General features: G+C 33.8%; 1 protein-coding gene across 4 annotated transcripts in view; it reads right to left on the bottom strand.

Moving 5' to 3' along the window:
* The window catches only part of LOC135134348 (hemicentin-1), a 718,216-nt gene that overhangs the window by 47,494 nt on the left and 644,266 nt on the right, over positions 1 to 26,456 (bottom strand). For all 4 annotated transcript variants that reach the window (XM_064062996.1, XM_064062995.1, XM_064062994.1 and 1 more), the window contains 2 exons: positions 2,239 to 2,538; positions 1,100 to 1,399 (listed from right to left, as the gene is read on the bottom strand). In XM_064062996.1, coding sequence (XP_063919066.1) covers positions 1,100 to 1,399; positions 2,239 to 2,538 — 600 coding nt within the window. The remainder of the gene's footprint in view (positions 1 to 1,099; positions 1,400 to 2,238; positions 2,539 to 26,456) is intronic.

Genomic DNA, 26,456 nt, shown 5'->3' on the forward strand with positions numbered 1-26,456 from the left:
GCAATATGGCGGTCGAAAAACTTCACGTTTTTCCTGACACAGCCAGTCTATGTATTAAAAGTCTCTGAGTTATATCAACAGTTACGCTCACACCCCACAAGTACATATGTGGTCTGTGGCTCACATAACCACAAAAACCACTAATTCAGATGTCAAGATGATGTCTTATTTATTATAACAAATTACAATACATCCTACTGGCGATAGGTCAAAGATTATTGTTATGTTTTTGAAACTTGCTCACCAGAGGAATACATTGCACATGTTTCAGAAGGTTTTCTACCTCCTTGCTAGCAGATTTATAACGCAGATCTTCTTGAAATTCAACGTCATGGAGATTGGAAAAGCAACTGTGTTGTAGAGGGATACATAGAAAATCGCATCGATAACAAAAAAAAAAAAAAATTGGCAGCAAATTCAAAAGCAAGTATACAAACTAATGTACAAGTTAATGAAAACAATCCAAGATTTTCGATACCGATGCCGACCTCTAGTGACATTGATTTGTCGATTTGTTAAAACAGCGTTTTCCGATAAGTTTGTGTTTGTGTGATTTTTGAATAAAATTGCTTTATGATTAGTCTGATTTATCTATTTTAATAGTATTGAACAGTATGGATTTTATTATGGTACTCACTACTATAATGAAGATGGTTATGGTTTTCAAATTGCCTTTTGTAATGTTGTCAATATGACATAGTAAAAGATATATATTTTTAAGTATTATTATTATCTTTATGCATTACGTTGGACTGCGTAGTTTTCGTATTATTATTATTTTTATCAAAATCAAAACGTCAACATTTCAGAGATGTTTGTCCTATAATTAAATAAAATTATTCAGTTCAATAGATTCAGTCTTTCATTAAATAACTTCCGTAAAAAAATATTTCTTTTTGTTTTGTTTGCACGTGTTATTGCATTACCTAGTTTGAAAAAAGACCTAATTCTCACGATTTCTTTAAGAAAACAAAAAGAAAACATGCAAAACACATACTCTCCTGAATGACCACCCATCATAACACGTGCCACCTTCCGTGCGTTTTATCGCCGCCGTCATAATGGCACTTTTAACCTCTCCATACTTAATAAAACTCACCTGTGCGTTTCTCGGCGTCCCTAAACGTGACCTCTTCCAGCACGACTCCGTGACTCCTTCCCTTCGCATTCACGGCGAACACGACGATCCTGAAGGTAACATCTGGCTCCAAGTTGTCTAGGAAGAAGTAGGGCTCGTTCAGGCCCGTCATGTTGTATCTGGGACTGGTGGAACTAGCCGAGTACAACTCCAGGAGAAAGTGTTGCGGAAGACCGCCGTCAAATCCTGCTAAGCACATCACCTCCACCGAACTGCTCGTTTGGTTAGACAAGGAGCAGTTTCGTACGGGAAACGGCTTGCCTGTGGAGAGATTTCCGCTTAGTTTATCGCGAGAAAATGTGCCTGAAAGGGTTAGGAATTACGCGGAGGTCGTTCGAAAATGATGCTTGTTGCACGCGAAAGAGCTGATATTTTTTGTAAGCGATTGAATGGGATTTTTAAACGATTTAAGAAAACTTTGAACTTTTTACAGTACAATGTAAAAAATTACAGTCGCATTCTAAAGAAAGTTGGTTCATCTTGTCATACTTCATTATGCTTCTAATACTTGCTAGTATCTAGTATCGAACGAAAGCACAATTTTAGCTTATGGACGTCAATCATTAACGGAGCATTTATTAGAGTTGTGAGTAACTGCTTGCTCGACTGAACTAAAAAGTAAAACGAGTAGCGAACACCTACTGCATGAAGCTATTTATCAAAATTGGCTTTTATGCTAAGCATGTACATAGAGACCACATGGCATTTTATTTTACATTCAAGCAGGTATCAGAAGCATAATAATTTCCTAAAAAAATTGGCGCTCGAGTTCAACGTCATCAAATAAAAGGCAATACGACTATCTTCCTATTTCCAGCACATAAATTTAATGATACCGGCCAGGGAGTTGCTTATAGTACCGATTCTCTACTGATGTTAAAAACAGTAAAGGTATAGTTAAATTTCGGAATTGCAGTTAAAATCAAGAAGATTGCAGTTTTAGAAAAATTGATGCGTTGACGACAGAAAAGTCATTTGCAACCAAAATACTTTTAGATGAGGGTATGGCGCACTTGAGCCCCATTTAACTCCTCAAAACGTTCTAGTTTCCTTCATCCGGGAACACAGGCCGCAAGTTAACAGCACGAGCGTTCACTAACCTGCTGCGACAACCTGGAACACGCAAGGATTAATCTGATGTCCGATGGCGTTGACGGCCCAGCAGGATAAGGAGCCGTAATCCAGTTCCGAGACGGGCGTATACCGCAGGACACTCACTGTTCCGTTACTTGTCTTGGCAAATCTTTCCGCCGCCACATCCAACGTTTCCCCCGAGTTGTTGAACTTCCACCGGTAGCTTTTAGCTGGGGGGTCGGCGTCGATTTCGCAGACGATGTCGACACTCTCGCCTCTGGAAGCTCCCACTACCATGATTTTTTCGAAGCGACACGTGGGGACGTCTGTACCGAAGAAAAACATGCATTATTTTACTATTACTCAGAATATCATATTTCATATTTCATATATTTTGCCAATGAGTGCAGAAAAAGAACACTGCATACGATAACAAGACAAGTACGTAGAAGTCCAATCTTTAGGATTCAAAATGCTCAAAACAAGGCAAAACATAGTTAAATATGTTAATTTCAAAATTAGTTGAAGTTTCATCTGTAGCTAAAATTTGAATGTTTCTTGGTATGTTCAACAATTCAATTCTCAAATCATTCCTATGTCTAATTTTGGTAATATTTTGTTCATAGAAGTCAGTTTTTAATAAAAGTCTGCTTAATTTTCTCAATAAATATAAGTATAGAGCAGAAATATATACAGACATGGCAGTGGTAAGATCATCGTTGGAAGGCTTTGAAGCACATATGTTCCCGGCGGTTTGTAATAAATATTGTGGAAAGGACGCTTATTAAAGACTCTCTAAATTTTTGATGGAGTTTCCTTCTTCGTTACATACAGTGCATCTTTTTTTTTTTTTAAAGTGGCCATAGGATTCCCATGTTAAATTTTATAACCCATGTTAATTTATGTTTGACTAAAGATTCATAGCTGAAATTTTTAGTGGATGTAATTTGGGTCATCGTTTGTCAATTTTAATACAGGTTATGCTTTAAATTCAAGGATAATTATTTAAAAAAAATAATATTTTTGGATATTTTTGTCGGTAATATTGTAGGCAGCGATGTAAAAAAAAAACATTTACCTGACACTTATAAAAGTTGATTACCCATTCGATTACTGGCTTATCGATCAATAGAGAAATGGAGCAAAATTTTGCTGGAGCATTTCCACATCGTCGCATGTCCGGCAAGAGCATATTTTGAAAATTGTATGGCAGATTTATAAATACAGGTTTTCTCGATCGTAGACATTAAAAACGTAATTTCAGTAAAATTATCTCTTATTTTCTTCAATTATGTTTGAATTCCATCATTCTGTTTCCTTTCTAAAAACTTTCACAGACTTGGTTATTGCTTGGAACAGGGGGGTCGTCATTTCGAATATTTGTTATAAAATTTAGTTATTGTTTTATAAAATTTTTATCGTGTTTATGGTTTTGTTTATTGATTAACATGTGCATAACACGCTGTAGTTTCAGTGAAAAAGCTCTGTTTTACTCAAATGATTTATCTTGGCTTGGCAACCAACAATGTTCCTGTGTTGACAGCGCCCTTTCAAAACTGAACGTAGGCCTATCTTATAGTATATACAAATTTTGAGCTGTGTTGTCATAGAATTGTTTCCAATTTTCCTGCGAAAATGTTGCTTTTATGGTAAGAATTTTTTGTCCTATAACTCTTATTGCTTCTTTGTTGTGTAACAATGGCATTTTAAATTCTACTAATTGCAGAAGATGATCGGACAGATTTACGTCAACTAGCAATTCAGAAGATGAAAAGTACTGAATACAATGTCGATATTTTCTATACACGTTCCTGTGTTTTGACTATATCGAGTATGTTCATTCTTTAATGTAATAATTTATAGGTATACCATATGCGATATGCAGATTTAGCCAAAAACTTTATGTTAAAATCTACACATTTTCAAAATTTGATGTGTTCACATCTTATCACTAGAGTACGTACGGATTTAATGTATTCAGTTGCGATTTGATCGTTTAAGACAGACCTTAACATGTTCATCGAGCGTGTACAGGTCGGCTCGTAATGGTGCCCCGGAAGAAAACGCAGAACATGAATGACCTTTAATAATGTCCTGCAAGATTATAATTCCGCGTTTGTTCCGCTCGTATATGACCGAATTAACCCTTTTGCGAAAGTCCATATTATTTACCCTCGCATTATCATGGAAATATTAGGACCGACCGACAAGTTGGGTATCCGTCGAGTTTTGTCTCCCATTTTGTCCTACAATCCGTTTAATGACTTCTCAAAGTTGGGGCCGTTCATTAGATCTCAGTTGTTTGTGCGTGCAGGTGAAAAAGGTCCGAAATTTAAATCCCTGCTACTTTGAATATTTATAAAGGCAAAGTGTAGTTTATTTAGTGGGAATTATCAAGGGATAACGGACTGTCGTGGACACGGCAATACATCACTTGTGTTGTGACAGCTAGACGCCTCTTGGGTCTTGGGACACGGACGAGCGCAGCTACCCTAATGGACCACTCTATAAAGATAATAAATGAAAGAAGATGAAATAGCCGCCAAAATAGATGACACTGTTATCGGCCCGGAAAAATAGCATGGGAATTTGTTCCGGCAATTAAAAACACGATATATGACACCCTGCAGTTGTGGAAAAACGATGACGTGCATTCCGCTGCGATCCACTAGATATAAATTTTTGGTTTGTGGGGCTACGAACGGATCGCAAGAGCTACTTTACTTTGATGTGTACGGTTTAGGTTCCAATGCAGTAATTGGCTAATGATTTTAACAAAAATAGTGACAACCAGTTTCAAGCCCTTTGTATCAACTTACGTGGCACAACATGTAGAGTGTTAATAATAATATTACTATGTTTATTAACCCCAATCCCTTTACATTATAATAGACACCTAGATATATAAGTATGATTTTAAATATAAAGGAAATGAAGGAATCAAAGTATTAATGGCTGTAATTTGGCTTTAAATGGCTATTAACATACCTACCATACATCCGAGCGTCAGCGAGGATTTTAAGATGGCCAAGGCGGTTATGGCACCGTTTACATCCATGGTGTGTTCAAGATTTTATCCAAAAATGAATTAAAAAATAAATAGTTTGATCACGTTTGCATGATATATTTCGGTGTCATAGTTACATTTTGTTTTTTACTCAAAACATTTTTTTTCGTCATACCTCTTTGTTATTTGATCATATCCGTAGTGTCTCCATGGAAGTTATGTCATCGAGAATATAATTCATGAATCACATGACCCCATTTCTTCCAATACAATTTGTTCATGCCCTTAGTTACATGTCTATCACAGCGATAATAATTTTATTGCCTTATTGTGGTCTGTTGCTACCTAAATTTAAAAACTGTCAAATTGACAAATTTAAAAATTTCGTAAATTTTTTTGTCTTTTATGGCTTGCCAACGTTGGGGGCAAGCTCAAAACGACGAAATCAATTCTATTATTAAAAAATGTGTTCATTTATTATATTCTCATGTTGAATATAACTCGTGATATGATTAATAATCGAAGATATGGCTCGTGAAACCGAAGCAGCACATTCAACTCGTGCTTCGCACTCGTTGAATCTGCAGCTCGGTTTCACTCGAAATATTATCGATAATAATCATATCACTTGTTATATTATAACTGATAACAGCCATGGACGTTATAATAACAGCCGTGAACGTTATTTATTTAACAATATGTGGTCACCTACATTTGAAATTTCAAATTTGGCGCTACAACTAGATGGCAGCAGTGAGGGGGAAGCAGTACGGGACACGAGGGTATCTAAACAGAATTTTAATAAAACCGCTCGTTCGAAGAGTAAAAATTAGTTTTACTAAAAAACCGACTACAATTTCAGGTGTGGGATGAACGACCTTAACATCGGAATGACCAATGTCCGATTTGTGTTTGTGAAGTGCTGATTCATGGAATAGTTACACGGATCATGGCCGACTAGTATAAAGATTATGGCCTGTCCAAAGGAATGCCAAAGGTACCATACGTGCTGCCATCTTTAATAATTCAAAAACGACAAAAGAATTATTAACACTTTTTGAAAGGCACAAAGGCATTCATACCGAAACAAACCACCATTACACGTTTTGAAGTCCCATAATGTCAAGTCAAATTAAAATTTTGCTAAATTATTAAGTGTAATTATTAATAGATGGCAACACGTATCGTACCTCTTCATAGATAAATAATACTACGTAAATAGAATGCAAACTCCCACTTGATTTTTGGTCTCAATAAACGCCCCCTGGTGCCTTGTGGCCGGTGCTAAAGCATGAACTACTAGATGCGTCATTGCTGCATATTTTATAATTAATATTTTATTTTTATTATCACTAATAATATCAAAAACACAAAGTAGAATAATATACAATTTATTAGTATTGTCTACGATTTTTTGACTTTAATTTTTTTTGGTACATTATACAAGCGTTTTGATATAATGCATTTTTATGTGTGGAAACTCTTGTATCGCGACCGCTTAAAATTAAATTCAAACCTTTTACAAACGTAAAAATTGTTAAATATATAATTTTATTACATATTTCATTTTCAATTAATTCCTTATGTTCACAATGAAACGAAAATTTGACATGATGAGATACTATAAACGAAATTTTGTTTTTGATGTTGTCGAAAGATGTACAATTGTTTAAAACGATTCTTGAAATATTATAAATTCTGTTAATGTTTTTTATAAAATCTAACTTACAATATTGCAATTTTCTGTTATTACAATTGTATTCTCTTATACGTATTAATTTGTAACATTGTTCGTCTTCCGAAAAATTGTTTAAAATTTGGGTTTTACAATATTCACACTTCAAATTTCTTAATGTTTTCGCAACCCAGCCAGACACATAACCAACAATATTTTTATGAAGATCTTTTTCTAAATTATATGGAGACAGTTTTGAAATGTACATATTCACGTTTAAAATTTCGTAACTCGTTTCATTTACTGAAGGTTGATTTGTGTTTTTATCCACAAGTCTTTTAATATGAAATAAATCCGGTATGTTCGTTTTCTCACAGTTTGCGCCCACTGAATTTGAACTATAAAAATTGCGTAATAATAGAGATTTGAAACTTTCCTTAAATTGGGCTGCCGTTAGATTAGTTGCTCGATTTCTTTGACTTCTGATTTTGCCAAAATAGTTTTCAATAACATCTTGATTTAAACATCTAGGTAAAAAATATTTGCACCTGCCCTGTTCTACTAAAATTGTATGTAAAACCACAAAACCTTCTAACGTTGCAATCCAGTTTTTTATACACGGAGGTACTACCATTTTTCCGGCCTCATCGACGAAATACATATCACCCAAAATTTTGATAGCTTCCTTCCAAAAATGTTTATGACCAGAAGATTTAAATACGCCCCCAGAAAATGGTTTTCCGCACCGTGGTTGAAAAGTACTGCCATTTCCACTGTCGAAGAGCTTGTCAAAAAATTTTATAATTCGTGCTGTTCCCATTGCCTCGTGTGTTAAACTGCATTCGGCTGTAAAATTAAATTGTAAATGAATCTGTTAATTATTTTTAAATTTGTATTTACTAGATTTAACCAATAGCGTAATAGTCGATGCCATTGAGTGACTCAAAACTTGTGTCGCATAGCACACCTTCATCTTTTGAATTTTTTCCGGAATTACGTGGAGATCCGTAATTTTGTGTAGAGCCCGTAATTCTCCACATGTTTGATCACTGTAGTACGCATCGATTATATGTTTCCAATTTGCAACCAAAATTTCCTCGCTTGTTTTCCACACTAAATTTTTAGTAAGCAGATTGTTCCTAATACATTTAATTAAATGAGGCGTGTCATATAATGGAATAATTTCTTGATCCCCTAATAAAATTCTTCTTTTAGGTTCCATCCCTTTATGTATATAACGTTGTTTCGACTCCTTTAGCAGAGAATTTATAGCTGCTTGGTTTGGTTGGCCTTGATCACAAATTGTAACCAGAATTTTGAATCCACAATTTTGTATTTTTTCAACCAGAGTTTTTATAATAGTTGTCAATATGTAAGATTTTGTAGACGAAAAAGAAAATGCAAAGTATATTGGCTGTTGCCATTTTTTAAACACTCCGCGAATGAAAAAAACAAGAACATGATCTGCTATCTGTAAATTTTGTTCAAATCCAAAATTTTGAAATCCGAAAAATGTATCCGTATATTTGTCATAGTCTATGTGGGGCATTATGGACATTTCATCAAAAATTAATGCACATATTCTATCTTGGTTATTTAATTTTGAAGCAGATTCTTTAAGATTGTCGAAAATTATTTTGTTTATACCAACGTCTACTGGAATTTTGTTCAACATAGACATAATTGTTTGACGTGAAGGCAGTGCAAAAATCTGTCTCATTTTTCTATAACATCTCCCAGACTGTTTATAAAACATTAATGCAAATAATTTATCTTCAGTGGTAAGCCTGCGACCCTTTGGTTTGACATTTCGTCTTTTTAATTGTGATAAACAAAAATTTATAGCATCCTGACTTAAAATTTTGCTTTCTAATTTTACTTCAAATTTGGAGTATAATTTCAATCGTTGGCGATACGAAGCTACCTTAATTTTGTTTCTACGGGCTGTACGCGAAATATTCCTAGAATTTGAATGTAAATTTAGTATTCGAGAAGATTCTTGGTTTAAAGTTTCGTTTAGGGTTTCTCTGGAATTTCGAGATACTTCAGTACAAAATTTTTGAGAATCCGGTATAGAAATAGGGTTTACGGGATCATGGGTGTGTCTTTCGGGGTCGTTCATATTATCTGAAATTATTGTAAAAATTATCTATGGCATTCACTTGCACACAAATATTTACCATGCATAATTTGAATTGTAGGAATGGCAGTATTTTTAAGTTTTTGATTGGGGCCAAAATCCGTTTCTTTAAAATGTACATCGCAAAGAAAATATCCATTTTTATATATTTTCGTGGGATCTAATTTGCCTAAATTTGGATTCCCTGTCCGTTCCAACCAAATTTTAAAACGCTCGTTGTATTTGTAGGGGTTGGGAAAACGATGGCGTTTAATAATTTTAGTGTTTAGACATTTCAAAACACTGCATAGTTTCATATTTTACGCTCTGTTATCACGTATAATCACACAAATGACACTTTTATACTAATCATAAATGACATTAGTTTTTTTATTGTTTCTTAAAATTGGCTGTGGAAGTTGTCGCCAAGTAATTTTTGGAAAAAAATACTTTACTGCTATCAGTGCTATCTCTTATTATGTGGCCGGTACATAAGCCTAGACACAAACCTGGGACACGCATTACAGCCGAGTTTGCATTCTATTTTACGTAGTATTATTTATCTATGTACCTCTTGGACAGGCCATAATCTTTATACTAGTCGGCCATGCACGGATAAATGGTAGAAGAGTCAAGCACGTGGGAAACGTGAGGTTATGTCAACTCATCACGGTTTTCATAAAAGGAGAAGATGGCAAGAACCCTCCAAGAAGTGGAGTTGTGTGACGACGCTATTAAGAATGGTCCTTATGCATCGGTACGTACGCTATACGGCCTTGCCTTTGACGACGGTAGTCGGTTGAACAGAAAGAAGCTGTGTCAATGGACGGGTTTCCCTTTTGAGATCGCATCAGATGACTTCAATGAGAAAGTGGATGAGGTAGTGCAGAATTTTACGATCGCAGAACTTTGTGGAGTCGGCCTTCTACTGGGGTTGAATTGTGTAGGTACTCACCAAGAAGTGGCCGAGAGAATTTGTTCAGTGTTGACTGATTTTGATCTGTTTACACAAGAAAGAGTTGTTCAAGAACAAGAGAGTGAAGACGAGGACGACGAAAATGATCCGGTAGACAGTGATGATGGTCGAGCAGGCGCGGCAGCAGTCCCTACGTTCACCATGTCTTTCAGAGACATCGAAGATTCCGTACGCACTTTTAGTGGTGATGACAATTATGCAATCGAGACTTGGGTCGCAGACTTTGAAGACATCGCTAAACTTATGAAGTGGTCGGAACTGCAACGACTAGTTTTTGCGAAGAAATCATTAACTGGGCTTGCTAAGTTATTTATCCAAAGTCAGAGGAATTTGGGTACATGGAAGGACTTGAAACGCAGGTTATTGAGTGAATTTTCCAAGAAGGTGAGCACTGCTGAACTGCATCGCATGCTGAATAATAGAAAAATGAAAAAAGAAGAATCTCTCCAGGAATACTTGTTGAAGATGCGTGAACTCGCTTCAAAGGGTCAAATTGAAGAGGAGTCAGTAATCGAATATGTCATTCAAGGTATCAACGATGATCCTGAACACAAATTTTTGCTGTATGAAGCTAAAACTTATGTCGACTTAAAGAAAAAAATTGAAGTTTATGAGAAGATTAGAAAGATCCGTACACCTTCGACTCAATCTGTTGGTCAACGTTTCCGAAAGCATAACGAAAACAAAGGAACTTATTCTCCGGGGTCTGTAGAAGCGAAGGGCAGTAGTAAACCCCCTCCAAATCAGAACATAATTAGAAGATGCTATAATTGTAATGGTGTGGGCCATTTCGCCTCAAATTGTCCAATTCCGGTGAGGGAAAAGGGTTCCTGTTACAATTGCGGTCCAAAGGAACATCAGAAGAGGAATTGTCCAGGGAAGAAAAAGGAAGACAACACCACCAATGTGATATCAACCGAGACACAAGATCCCTATATGGTAAACGTTAAGATTAATGTTAAAGATGATTGTCAAACCGAATGTAGCTATAATTTGAATTCATTAATCGATACAGGTAGCCCAATTTCAGTTGTAAAAGTTCGGTATGTCACCGAAAATAATTTCAATGAAGGTCTAAATCCAAATTTAAATTTCGTGGGTGTGAATGGATCGAAGCTTGATATTTTGGGTATTTTTAACACGGAAGTATTTGTTAATGAAACTGTTTTACCCATAAAATTCTATGTAGTTCCTAATAGCACCATGTCCTTTAACGCTATATTAGGTAGAGATTTTCTCAATACCAAGGGTTTCACGTTTACGTTAGGAGATCATTTAAAAATTATTTCAAACGAATTTGAGAAAGTAAATAACTTTGACGAAATTTTACATGTCGATTTTAAGGTAGGTGAAGAAATAAAAAGTAACAAAGAAGTACAGATCAATCCTTGTTTAGATTATGATAAAAAAGTGGAAGTTTTGGAAGTGTATGATAATTTTTATTTATGTAATGACTCGCCAAAGATTGATTGTAATTACGAAATGAACATTTGTGTTAAGAATAATCAACCAATCTCTTTTAGACCACGGCGTTTATCCTTTTCTGAAAAAGAAAAATTACAAAACATGTTAGATGATCTATTAGAACGAGGCATTATTAGACCTAGTAGCTCTGATTACTGTAGTCCAATTGTACTGGTAAGAAAAAAGACAGGTGATTTAAGGCTTTGCGTTGATTATCGCGAATTAAACAAAATTACTATTAAAGACAACTTTCCTACTCCTTTGATAGAAGACAATCTGGATCGACTTCGAAACAAAAGATATTTTACGACCCTTGATCTTAAGGATGGTTTCCATCATGTTCGTGTAGCAGAATCGTCGATTAAATTTACTAGTTTTATCACACCTTTAGGGCAATTTGAATATCTTAGAATGCCTTTTGGGTTAACTAATGCCCCAAGAGTTTTTAACAGATTTATTAATTTAGTTTTCAATAAATTAATTCGAGCAAACAAAATTATTTTGTACTTAGACGACATTCTAATAGCGACCAACAGTTACGAAGAACATTTAGATATTTTGAAAGAAGTATTTGGTGCAGCCTCCCAACACAATTTGCTTTTTCGAATTGATAAATGTGCTTTTCTTATGTTTGAAATTTCTTATTTAGGATATCTAGTAAACAATGATGGCATCAGACCTGATCCGAAAAATGTCGAAGCAATTTTGCAGTATCCAATTCCTACAAATGCTAAGGAAGTTCATAGGTTTGGTATTGCTAGTTATTTTCGAAAATTTATAAATGGGTTTTCCGTCCTTACAAAACCTTTATATGACTTGTTAAAAAAGAATGTTGAGTTTCGGTTTGGTGAAAAAGAACTTGAATCCTTTGAACAAGTAAAAAATCAATTAGCTTCTTATCCTCTTTTAGCTGTGTATGATCCGCATACCCAAACAGAGTTGCACTGCGATGCATGCACATGTGGGTTTGGAGCTATTTTACTTCAAAAACAGTCGTCGGGAAAGTTTCATCCTGTTTTTTATTTCAGTCGTAGGACGACCGAAACCGAATCTAAATATCACAGCTTTGAATTGGAATGTTTAGCCGCTATTTATGCTATTAAACGATTTCATATATATCTCTTCGGTATACATTTTACGATTGTCACAGACTGTGATAGTTTTAGGCTTACTCTGAATAAAAAAGATATTAATGTTCGAATTTCTAGGTGGGCACTATTCTTACAAAATTATGACTACGAATTGCAACATCGTCCGGGAACACGGATGATCCATGTTGATGCTTTAAGTCGAGCCAACAATATTTTAGTACTAGAGGAAAATACACTGGAACAAAATTTAGCTATTTCTCAAAATTTAGATTCGAGTATTCAAAAGGTTAAGTCTGAACTCGAAATCCGCGAAAGTACAAAATTTGAACTTAGGAATGGACTAGTGTATAGAAAGAGCAAAGGAAAGCTTTTATTTTACGTTCCTTCGTTGATGGAAAGTCAGATCTTAACTATGTGTCATGATAATTTCGGTCACGTTGGCGTGGACAAAACTATGGAGTATCTAAAACGCAGCTATTGGTTTCCTAGTATTAAAGAAAAAGTGAAAAATCATGTTCGAAATTGTTTGAAATGTATCACCTTTTCACCAATTGGTGGCGCTGTGCCGAGTGAGTTACACAATATCCCTAAGGGAAATAAACCCTTTGTCACCATACATATTGACCATTATGGTCCATTAGAAAAAACTTCGACAGGTAAAAGATATATTTTTGAGATCATTGATTGTTTCACTAAATTCGTAAAACTGTATGCAGTCAAGAGCACCAAAACTTGTGAAGTAATCAATGAGTTAGAAAATTATTTTAGGCACTATAGTGTACCATTACGTATTGTATCCGATCGGGGATCCTGTTTTACCTCTAATGAGTTCGAAAAGTTTGTTCAAGAACATATGATTCAGCATATTAAAGTCGCGACGGGGTCACCAAAATCAAACGGTCAGATAGAAAGAATCAATCGAGACTTAACGCCAATGTTGTCAAAATTGACTATTTTAACAAACAAGTGGGAGAAAGCTTTGGGAACAGTTGAATTTGCTATTAACAATTCGTTTTGTAGATCCACTGGTAATTCTCCATCCGTTTTATTGTTCGGTATTAGTCAAAACGATCCTAGCGATCCTTTAAGAAATTTATTGGGCGCTGAAGCTGAAAAAGAAGATGACTTAGCCGAGGTTCGAGAAAAGGCTCAGTCTCAGAATGAAAAGTTACAAGCATACAATAAGCGCATGTATGACCAAAAACATAGACCTCCTAAACCGTACAATGTCGGTGATTATGTGATGATAAAAAACATAGATGTTACACCAGGTATTAATAAAAAACTTTTACCTAGGTATCGTGGTCCCTACGAAATGAAGAAGTCATTAGGCAATGATCGTTATTGGATTACAGACGTTGAAGGTTTCCAAGTAACGCAAATCCCATTTGAGGGAGTATGTTGTCCTGAGAATATGAAGCTTTGGCTTCAATAAGTTACAAAGAGATTAGTTTCATTTGTTCATTATTTCATAATGTTGTGTTTCTTAGTTTTGTTTCCACCTCGTTCTAGTTTTGACGCTAACATGTTCGTCTTTTAAGCCGTCTTTTAAGCGATTGGGTTTTCTAATTCATCTCTAAAGCCCTTATGATTTTTATGTGTCCTAATTACTTATGTGATTTATGTACTTTAGATACTTATGTGCGTCTTATCATTATGTTATATAGGCGTTATATTATGTATTGGATTTATGTGACTGATGTTTTTAACATTTTATGTTTCACTAACTTATGATGTTTGTGTGACTGAAGTTTAAGCACCTTATGTTTTCTGTCACTTATTATGTTATGTATCTTATGTTTTACTTTGTGTATATGATCGGGACGATCATAATGTCAGGATTGGCCGAATTGTGGTCACCTACATTTGAAATTTCAAATTTGGCGCTACAACTAGATGGCAGCAGTGAGGGGGAAGCAGTACGGGACACGAGGGTATCTAAACAGAATTTTAATAAAACCGCTCGTTCGAAGAGTAAAAATTAGTTTTACTAAAAAACCGACTACAAATATAATTATTTTTAATGAAATTTATTCCATCACGTTTTATAATAAATTACAAATTACTAGAACACTAAAATAACCTTCTCCAGCAAAAAGTAGTCATCTGGTGCTTTCAGAAGAAATCTGATGATTTGCTCATTTGTTAGGATTTTTGCCCTTTTTGGTTTATAAAATTCAGATTTGCGTTTCAGGAACATAAAAAGTTTTCCATTTCTGTAACAAACGTAACTTTTGAGCAATAAGACGTAACTAAAAATGACAAATACTAGCCCAGAAATGTCGATACTTTCATGTAATTTCAAGCATGTCTTTAACATAGAAATTTTTGTCCATAAGCTGTTTGGCGAAAAATTTTTGCTCAAGTGTGACGCGTAGTAGAGCAAAATATCGTCACTAATCCCCTCAACGCCTCTCTTTTCACCCCATATTGTAAAATTCTGATATTCCTTTTCATACCTGACACTTGCCTTCAGAGGCAATAAATCCAAATTTGCAGAGGCCGCTTCATCGCGAATATCTTCGGGAATTTCACAAACAACTACATTTTTACGCAACATGTCAAAATTTTATTTTTGATTTATAAACATACCGTTACTATGGATAAAAAGTTAAGACTATCTGATTAGTTTCTTGAATTTGTATTTTTTATGAGTATTTTTTTTAATTAACCAGTATTAGGTATGACGAAAAATAGTGAACGAAATACGGCCGATAAACCGTATAACAGTCTCGGATAATATTTATACGCCTCGGCTTCGCCTCGGCTATCAAACAATTATCCTCGACTGTTATACGCTTAATATCGGCCTAATAACGTTAAATACTATAACAGAATTAGAAAAATGATGGATTTAGGCGACGTATTGCCTAAAAATGTTAAAAATGCAGCCAGCCAAGCATTAAACAGTTTAAATAAAACCGGTAAAGTTACTTACATTATTGCTTTTCACATTCATTGCTTTTCAATTTTTTGACAAATCTTGACAATCGACATTTCGGTAGATAATATATTATTTTACAGACAGGATACAGTTATAGCTTTCGTACCAACTAACTTCTATAAATGTAAACAGGCATTTAATAAACAGGAACCGGTAAGGAAATTTATTTCGTTGAAAGAAATGCAACGCATAAAATTGGCTGCAGGCTTCATTGTAAAAAAGAGGACAGGTTCTGGTTGTGTGGTGTTGAACGTTAAAATAAATTGTTTAAAAATGTGATCATAGAACGGTTGTAAAAAACTGGTAGTAGGTTATTTTGACAGAACTTCCTTCGTCCTTGAAGTACAAAATTCTGCTTTTTTAATAAATTATAAAATTTGATTTTGCAATTTTCGTTTTGCGATAATCTCTATAACGTAAAAACCAATGGCGCAAATAACATCTCGGCAGCAACAAATGGGAGAAAATGTAGATATTTTCAATTTCTCAGTACACGCTTAACTTCGACTGTTTATGTTTATAGTTCGAAGAATTCGATGTGCTTTCAGATTACGAGCATCAGCGGTTAAAGAAAATGAAATTTCATCGATTTTGTCTTCTCAATGCAGAGGAAAGGACTGATTAATTAGCCACATTTACCTAAGCATAAAGTTGTAAAAAATGTAAGCCATCATTAATAAGTTGCCAAGCAGTATTGGGTGGATAACATTGTGTTATATTCAACAAACTAATCACAGATGTCAGTTATGGTCTTTACGTATACCTACCTATTTATAATTTTATCGACATTAACTGCTTACAAATGACAAATGAGCACAACTTTTACATATATTCAAATCGATAATAGTTCTAAAAGAAAAATGTATGTGAATCGGTGCAGGCTTGAATAGTTAGTGTCAAATGATGACATAGTCAATCGATAATTGTAACGACACAATAATTATTACTATAAATAATTCTTGACTTTGCCAAAGTAGAAAATAACATCCACACGGAATTATATTTCAGTGTCAAGGTCTGAAGAAATTTATAATAAGTAAGTTTTCAGATTTCTGTCATTACCTTCTTGTTTACAATATTTTTTGTAGTCTTATTAAAGATAAAAACCGCGAATTAAAATAAAAGCCATAATATATTTTACTACCGGGGATTATTAGCTTTTATTGAAAAAAAAACCTCATTTAGTTCCATTGTTGTTAATAGGTTCTAGACTGGTTTTATCGATTCTAGTTTATATTTTATAGTTGTCTTCCATTTTCATACGTTTTTTTGCATTATGTTTATCAAACATTTACTGTTTATCACTAATGAGTGATAAAACGGTGAATGTAATGACGTTAGTCAATAGAAGTTTTTTTCTTATATTATGTTTCGATTTCACATCAGGGATCTAAAAAGTTGGCTGCCGAAAACGGATTGTAACTTAAAATTGACGCAAGTTGTCCAGTAGACCAGTAGAGCGGCGCTTTAACGTCGTGCTACTACGTGAGTTGGTTCGTTGTAGCGGAGTATAGTAGTATATCGATCAGTGGCGTAAATATTTTTTCAATAATTCAGAGAATGATCATAAAAAATCATACATGTACCTACATATGTTAAACATTTAGAACCTCTCATCCAAATTTGAGCAGAACTTTATTAATTAAGTAATTGATTAATATATTTAAATCAGCTCTAGATCATATGAATTGATATTTAATGCTAATAAAGCAAATTCTGTAGTCTTTACATCTTCTCGTTGGTTTGTGTGAAGCAATTAAATGTTTTTTATTCGAGAAGTGTATCCATATAGAGATATGTTACTGACTCAGAGCTATTTGTAGTGTTTTCATTAAAACGAATAAACTATCTGTTTTTTAACAAAAGTAATTGCCAACATTTTAATTAATACCTGCTGATTTTGAAACGAAATTGTTCCCTCATCTAACGAAAAGACCACGAGCCGCTGCTGCTAGAAAACCCAAATCGTACTCACCAATATTAGCAGTTATTATGTGAAAATTTTAAATGAATTTCTTCAGCAAAATAGGTGTTGGATGTATTATCAAGTGTTTACTTTTATTTATTAATATATTTCTTTTAATGGGGTGTACATTGGTTGGAAGTAAACTTCATTTATTTTTACTTCCGAGCGAAAGCTTAGGAAGTACAGTAATCGAGTCCATCTGCCGAATTGCCACTTTCATATTTTCTCGACGTGTCATGACCTCTAGAGAACGAAAAAAGTGCTGTCACGTTTCCGTCTATCTGTGTGTATCCACTTTTATAATTAAATAATCTCCGAAACTACTGGACCGATTGTTATCAAATTTTGAATGTTTATTAAGAATATCATGTAGATGGTTAATTACTAACTAAAATTTGGCTAATCGTCCCCACCACCAATGGGATGACGTCATCTCTAAAATTTATAATAAAAAGTTTTTTTTTAATTTCATAAAGTAAGATATTCCTGCACTTGTGGTGTGTGTCAAATTTTCAGCCTAGACATCCAAAATTTTTGGAAAAAATTCAAAACTGAATGACAATATTTTGTAATATATATTTGAAACTGCCACACCGAATGCTCTGAAATCTTGTAAACATTTTAGGTTTATCGTAATCAAGATACATCGTTAAACAAAATTTATTCGTTTATCCCCTCCCAAAGAATTGATGATGTCATCTCTAAATTTTGCCAAATAAATCCTATCCAAAATGTGGAAAATAATAATGAGTCTATATTTGTGATTTATCTTTGCATTTATTTTATTGATTAAATCAGGAACGGCTCACTCCGTTTTTCCGAAAATTTGGGAATACAAAACTGTTATCATTAGTATTATACTGCACCTATCCAAAGTGATAGTGTCTTTGCAAAAATTTTGATGAAATCATAACAAAATTTTGTTAAGGGAAAACTAATTTGGAACGTACATACGCCCATCACGCTTCTTCACATTTACTTTAACGTTACATACACATCTTTATTTTAATTTATAAGGGTTCTCATAAAAAAATAAAATTCGCATAATCAAAATTTTATAAAAAAGCTGGATTTGTTTTATTATATTTCAGCGACGAGGAAAGTTCTATCGAAATAAGCTTCGACCAGTTTTTTTTTTATTACATTTGTTCCTTATTAATTCAGTTCATAATTATTAAACTTACCTCACAAAATGTTGAAAATTGATAATGTTGTTTTTCCAAAAATTCATTTCACCCAATTCTCCCCGGATTAATCACGACTCTAATAGTGCCCTCTGTTTGCACTAGTTGGTGTTTTTCCTTACTGGGAAAATTCCAATAAACAGCGCCACCAGAAAGTTAATTGCACTCGGCAATGTCTGCGGGCCAGCTTTGATTATTATCAAGAGATGGACAGAATTCGTTGTTTTCGCAACAGTCTCCCACTGGCCGCAATTCACACACACATGGCAAACTCCGGCCCCTCCACCCCTTCCGACAACAGCCCTGGTGTGCAATCAATAAGCTATATCGGTCACTAATAGCTCTGGAGTTAGCCCTAATCTTTTCGGGAAGCTCCGAGATAAGTGTTGGCGCTGTTTTCATAACAGCTTTTGTTTACCTGCTACGTGTTATTGATTCTTCCGGATATCCGGAGTCTAAAGTACTATTTTATTGAGTAGGGAGGCTGAGGGAATGCCGCCACGTAAGGTGATTCGGGCGACTTCTTTTTTTAAATCTAAATCTACGTAAATATTAAAAGCCTTTTTAAATTTGAGACGACGTTCTGATGAGATAAAATTGTGTTTGTTATATTTCATACTAAAACGAAGTTTTGTCACTCAGTTATGTAACAATTTCGTCAAATTTTATTTCGTAGAACGTCGCAATGTTTGGTTTTATGTATCAATTTTTACAAAAATATTGTTAATACTTCAAAAAATTATTTAAACATTAATTATAAACAAACGAGGACTCTCAAATCAGACGTGTATGTTATCTTTAGGCTCATGTTTATTTTTATTTTCGTTCTCCTGTGGCGTAAGCTAAGGAAGTATTGTAATAGGGTCCATTCAGTGAATTGCTACTTTCATGTTATTTCGACGTTTTATGACTAACAGTCATGAAACGTCATCTGTTGCCTGACGTCTGTCTGTGATTAGCAGGCTTCGGCGATTTTAAGTTAAAATTCGCCGAATAACCCCCACTACAACTACGCACTGCATTTCATAGGCGTCCGAGATACAGCATAGCGCAAGACGCTATCATATCTACCCGTTAAATCATTTATCCATTCCCTTCCAAGAAAAGTGAATGATTTGTATACATAATTACCAATGGTTTTACTACATTTTCATGGGTCAGACGAGTGCATTTTGATGTTAATAAGTCCTTGAATAATGAAAATGATCGTTCAACATCGACGCTACCAGCAGGTGGATGATCGAAATACTATTTAAATTGTTGTCTATACGGATCATTATCGTCTAAATCTGTCAAAATCAAATCTTGTAATACATGAAGGTCCAGATTTTTCTGTATTTTTGTTGAAAAGAGTTTGTACTTTTGTTTTTGTGTGTGGTTAATCTTTGAATTGGGCTTCAATATATTTCAATTGCTCCTTTACATCGGCTTTGTTGAGAATATTTTAGCAGTCTACAATGCTACCGGCATTGTCTTTTAAATTTAAAATAACAGTTTTTACTGCTTCAGATTGTTGGCATAAAACAACCCGACCTGCAACCACACACCCTAACGTGTAATGACATGTACAAGGGACAAGGGAAGATGTGGACTCATATCTTTACATAAGTCTTGACAGCAAACACTAGCAATCAAAAGCCAAACAGCAACTGCCAAATTGCTGAAGTAGGAAGCACTGATGCCTAACATTCAAGCACAACTCTCGCTAGTATATCTACTATGCGCTCCGCGTTCTACGTTCGCCCGCACGCCTCTGCGGACTAGTTGGTGGGAGTAAATCACTTAAAACCGCCGAAGCCTAGTGATTAGACAGATAATCTCGGAAACTACCTGACCCATTGTTGTGAAATTTTATACGTATGTTAGGAATATCATGTAGATAACAAAACACTAAGCAAAATTTGTGTGATCATCCTTAGCAACAATTTGATTTTTTTTAGTAAACGCCATTTAAATAAATAACACTCTTGTACTTGTGGTTTATAAATCGTTCTTGAGATGTTGCTCTAGATATTTAAATTTTTGCAAGAAAGTCCAAATTGTGTGATAACCTTTTTTAGTAGCGCAGACTGTACGAGAATGATACCTCAACAGCACAAAGAAGCGGGATTTATTGGTGTGTACTTCAAAGGCGAAGGAATTTCAGTCAAAATAACCTCAAACGAACTTTTTGTATAACAATCTTGATTTTTATTTGGTCATCGTCTGTTTTTAGATTATTACCGTACTTAACGTGCTTCTCCTTAAACTAAATTTTCGTTCAAAAATGTTCAAATTTGAGTGATTTTCTTATGAAATTTCAGTTTTTGGGATTTATACATGCGATTTTTGATAATGCTGAGTCGTCAATAAGATACCACAATGCGATTTAAATGTCTACTATTCAGAAAAATATGAAGTTTCTTTTTGGTTTAGGTATCTTATTTTTTAATCATAGTGGTAAATATGGTGCACATAATTTATAATTTTTGTCGGTTATATCGATCACCTCTACATAACAAACTATCCGGATAATAATTTTTAAATAAAAATTGATTGAGGTTTTTGAACGTAAACAATCGGAGCGGAGATCTGGAGATGGCAATGGTTGTCAATTAAAAAAAAGCTGTAAGTACCTACTAAAACGTGTTGTTGCCTTATTAGCTTGTAAATCAGAAAAATGTAAAACTGTAATAGACTCAACTTTTTGATAAAATTTTCGTTGAATGCTTAATTTCTATGACACGTTTATTAATGTTTGAACTTCTTAAATTTCAGATTTATTATCTATATGTACAGAAACACTACTTTAACACACCCAATGAAATTGTCGAAGACTTCGGGATAATTGTTTTAAAACAACAGCTGTTAGCTTAGATGTCTAAGGTGTAAGTATTATTAGTTAGGATGTATATTGTGTACATGTATTTTTTGTAGGAAGGGTACTTTTTCTATAACCAGACAGTTTTACGAGTACCTCCTGTCCATTATTGACGAACATATTGTTCTTAGTTATGTCGCATGTGCTTAGTCATTACATTCATTACCCAATTACGACCTATTTTGTTTGAGAACCACTCTAAAACTACTCTGACTGGCCACTTCATTTCTTATTTCTCTTATCTGGAGACTCCATACCAACAAAAATCTAGAAACCATAATTTAACGATATCAAACTGGGTCACAATGCAGGGTACAATTTTCTTTAACGAGACAATCCGAGATAAGACTTGTTTACGACAGCGCAAAGTTCATTAGAAGTCGATGGAAATTGCATTGAACAAAAAACACAAATGTATTTTAACTACGATGTGAGGGTTCGCAAAAAAGCTACGTGATGTCTGCGATAGTTGAGCACCTGAGCTTGTTATACTCATTATTTCAACTAGACAGTTGTAAACGAGGAGAAACAACGAACACAGAGATGTACAAATATATAGAATATTGAGTCTGAAATGATGATTGTATCGATTTTCTTCCTTCGCCTTGTGTTTTCAGTTCTACAACAAAATGAATAAAGTGAATAAGATAATCAGCCCTTTCATAATAATTATATACAGGGTGATAAAAATTGACGTATATGCTCGATGGTACGTTGTTAATAAGGCTTTGAAGAACTCGAAAAAAATGATTTCAAAAGTCCCTACACCAAACTTTTGAAAATATTGCACATCAGATTTGAAGAATTAACTTTGTAATTCTGAGTTGTTTTAATGAAATGCATTGTCTAATAGACAGATAAATAATTATTTATTAATAATTTAATAATAATTTACTAGAATACAATTCACAACGTTATTTGTTTACTGTCGACAGATGTCATTTTTGAAATTAAAATATATCAAAATTACGAAGTTAACTATTTTTTGTTGAATGTTTTAAAAATCCTCTAAAATTTTTCTAATTCTGATTCTCTAATTAAATAATTATCACGCCATTGCCATAAAGCAGGATAAAGAAACTACACCCAAAAATTTGATCCGATCTGGATTAAGTGTTCAGGAAGTTTTTTGAGTGAAAAGTATGTAAATATCTGCTTTAGACCCATTTAGAACTAAATTATATTGGACAGGATAATTTTACTTTTGAAGGTAGTGGAAGTTCGTTATACTCAAAATAGAATTTTGCAATTTATTTAAAGGGGTAGAAATAAGATGGAGTTATTGCCGATACATATTTCGAGAGCCCACTGCTCTCATCTTTAGTTGAACATTACTTTGTAATTAAACGCACATCGAGATCCAATAAAAAAACACTCTGAATGTTTTTAGGACAGCAATGACTTTTGATTACTTGATAACAGACTTTTATTTGCTATCTCTTAGAACCACCGTCTATTTGCACTTTTGTCTTAAGTTTGTAAATGATTTGTGTTGAAGAATTGTTCAGGCTGTAGCAGAATCCAGTGAGTTTTAAACAGGTAAGTAAGTCATTCTTACTCGCTGTGCGTGGTAAATCTTTAGTAAATTTGATGAAAATATTTACTAAATAATAAAGTAGGAGAACACCCTAGGTTTTGGGGACCAATTTTTTGAGTGATTTATTAGTTGTCACATTGTGGACGGCTGGTCTTTTGTATTAGAAATTAATTTATTATAAGCTTGTTTCTTTGCAAATTGCATTTCAGCTCTATAGTGCTCTTTCGTCTCTTTTAGTTGAACAACTGAGTTACTATTTGCTTTTTCTACTGCCGTATCTAAAAGGTAATTTTAAGTTGTCATCTTGACGGTGCTAACTTAGGTTTTAGTTTCTAACATGAGCCGTGACTAAACAGCCACCTAAGCCACGGACTGAAGTTAGCCGCGCTGTTTCTAGTCACGGAAGTTGGTTTTGTCAAATCTATAGTTCGTAAATTTTCACATTTTGATCTTTGTTGGTTTTGTTTTAAAATAGAACATTGTACACCGCTTGAATTGCCAAATGCGACTGCGGCGACAATGAATAATTTGCTGCTGACCAAATAAAAACGATTTTGATAGATTCTGTGGTTGACATTTACTGCCCTTAAACAAAGTCCCTGCAGGCTAAATTGTGTTAATAATATGTTTGATCTTTTAGAATCATCAATGCTGAGCTCTGCGTTGTGAGTAGAATTAACAGTTTAACAAAACCATAATTATTGATGTTCATGTTACTAGAAAAAGGATGCATGTGACACACCTAGAAACTTGTCTAGACAATTGTCTTTTCAACACTCACTTCGCTTGTACTTAAACAATCTTGTGTATAAAGAGATGCTTATAAAACTTGTAACATAATATACTATTACCAAATTCATTTAAAAATTAAGTTCATTTCTCATATGCTTTAGGTTTTCATTATAGCAAGAAACTGGGAAAACTTCTCACTAGGTAAAATTCGTGGTACAATGTTTTGTTAAACAGCCCTTCCAAGCAAAAATAAAAAAAAAATCAAATTTATCATTAACCGTTACATGTATACGGGTGTTGTTAAAAGGTACGTACAACAAAATTGACAGTTATTCGCGAAGTCTAAGAAGTCTGAAAAACTTATTTTGTGTTATCAAAATTATAAGGAAAAAATTAACCCTTATCCAACCTTTTTAGACGCTACTGAAGGATAAATAGGTAAAATTAATTTATTTTAGTAAATCCTAGCAACTGTAACAATAAAACTTTTGTCAAGACTAAATGTTGCTATAGAAATGAAAGATGATCTTTTTATCAGAGGCGTACAATGAATTTGGACATAAATTTTAATAACTTTTATCTCTTTTACATGAACTTTTTTTACTTTTAGCACTCATACTTCGAGGCAAATTGTCGATTTTATTTTGTACGTACCTTTCAATAACACGCTGTATATTAGTGCCATAAACGAAGGACTAGTCAGTCCATTCAATAACCTGATGAAGAGTAAATAAACCATATGCAGTAAGTGCATAACCAATTATTTGTTGGATGTTACCATCCTTTACGGCACAGAAGCAAAAATTAGTAACTAAATTGATTCTTTTAACATACCTAATAAAACATATTCTTAGTCGAAAGTAGTTGAAAAGTTGGCAAGACAAGAATTCATGTGTACTGCAATGTATATATATAATGGACAGAAGATTTTAATTAATACCAAAATTATGAATTTGGATAACTTTCGATTTTTTCATTAAAATCAAGATTAAAATCATCTGTTATGACTACAAGTTGCCAAGAATAACAGAATAATTCAACATAATTTTTATTGTTTTTTAACTCCGAAAATACAAATTACAATTACAAAAACTATGGACGCGTTTCACAAACCACGTTGGCATTATCTAGACAATACTAACCTAAAGAGGAACTTATTAGTTTCGTTTGATGTTAGTTCTTATTTTCCAAGTGACATAAACTTTAATCTATTTAGAAGAATTACTGATCAAAAACAGCTTTGAACAACAAATTGTAACAAAGAATATCTTCAATTAATAAACGTCTATATACTTATATACGTATGAAGCGTTGAATCTATAAATGCCAGAATGTGAAAAATTGACTCGATCGTCTCCTTTTGGCAAATTAAGTCCATTCTGCATACCGGAAGTACATCGTGTCGATCAAAATCGTCAAAAAAAAGTCGAAATATACTTCAGAACTTATAAAATTGAACCAAATTATGTAAATATGACTTTAAAAATTTTGTCAACAACTTAAACAGTCAATTCAGCAGCATTAGGTACACTGAAAAAGAAGGGAACAACGGGAAATTACCTTTCCTTGATAGACTAGTACTAAGTTAGAATTTGGTTTTTATAGAAACGACACCACTATATTCTCTGACTTCCAGAAAAAGACAAGCCTCAGTTTTTTTATTTTTTTTTATTTAATCAACGGGATATCCCTTATAATAAGTATGATTAAATGGTAAAAGACCCAAGACATGAAAATTAGACAATAAACACAAAAATGACTAAAAGTTAACTTCCCAAAAAAGCAGAAAAAAAAAACAAAATAGATAGAATGAGCTGTTTAAATATACCTAAATTTAGCAAACCATTTTGTAACATATACATAGAATTGAATATGTATTTTCTAACAAGTTTAGAAGAAGTTAAGAGGTTAGCAAATTTCTTACTTTATTCTTAAACTTCCCTTTGGTTGTATTAAACAATGGGAAATTACACGCAGCGAAAGGTGTTTTCCAGATCTAGAAGAGCAGTATATAGGGATACGAAACAGAACTATGCTACGTGTATTTCTGGAGTTTGCTGAGGCCACCCTAAACCATAATTTACTTAATAAATCAGGATTGTTAATGTAGCCATTGATAATCCCATGCAAAAAAATTACACCGGCCATATTGCGGCGGTCTTTACGAAAATTCATATTGAAAGTACACATAACACCTTAAGCTTGTCCGCTTGCTTCTTTTTCCACTCTTCTTATTTCCAACAATCGAAGCCATATCGTTCCTGTATATCAATTTGACGTTAGATTCACCTACTGATTTTCTCATATTAAATTCGTTAATTAACGCAGAATTGTTGTCACGTTGTAGTTCAGTTAGGGCTGGAAGGCAATTTTTTGGATAGATTCAACAAAGAGGTTAAAATCATTAAAGATGTCGGCAGAGGTAAGTGTCTTGAAGGAGGACTAGTCGATAAATTATTAAATTTAAATTTAAGAAAATGGTCATTGAATTATCTACTCTTAGGTAGAAAACCTAAAAGAAAAGTTTTTTGTGACAATCCTTTCTTCCTCTTTAGTAACAGAAGGACTAGAAAAAGTTTTCAGAGGATTTGGTATTAAGGTTCTGAGAGAATCTTCAAACCCGTCTTGGAAACCTAAAGGATAAAGTACGGCCTAATGAAAAGTTGGGGATTTATGAAAAAAAGTTGTA

Source organism: Zophobas morio, unplaced genomic scaffold (genome assembly GCF_036711695.1).
Source record: "Zophobas morio isolate AGI-343-1 ecotype UQ-CSIRO unplaced genomic scaffold, CSIRO_AGI_Zmor_V1 ptg000023l, whole genome shotgun sequence".
NCBI lineage: Eukaryota > Metazoa > Arthropoda > Insecta > Coleoptera > Tenebrionidae > Zophobas > Zophobas morio.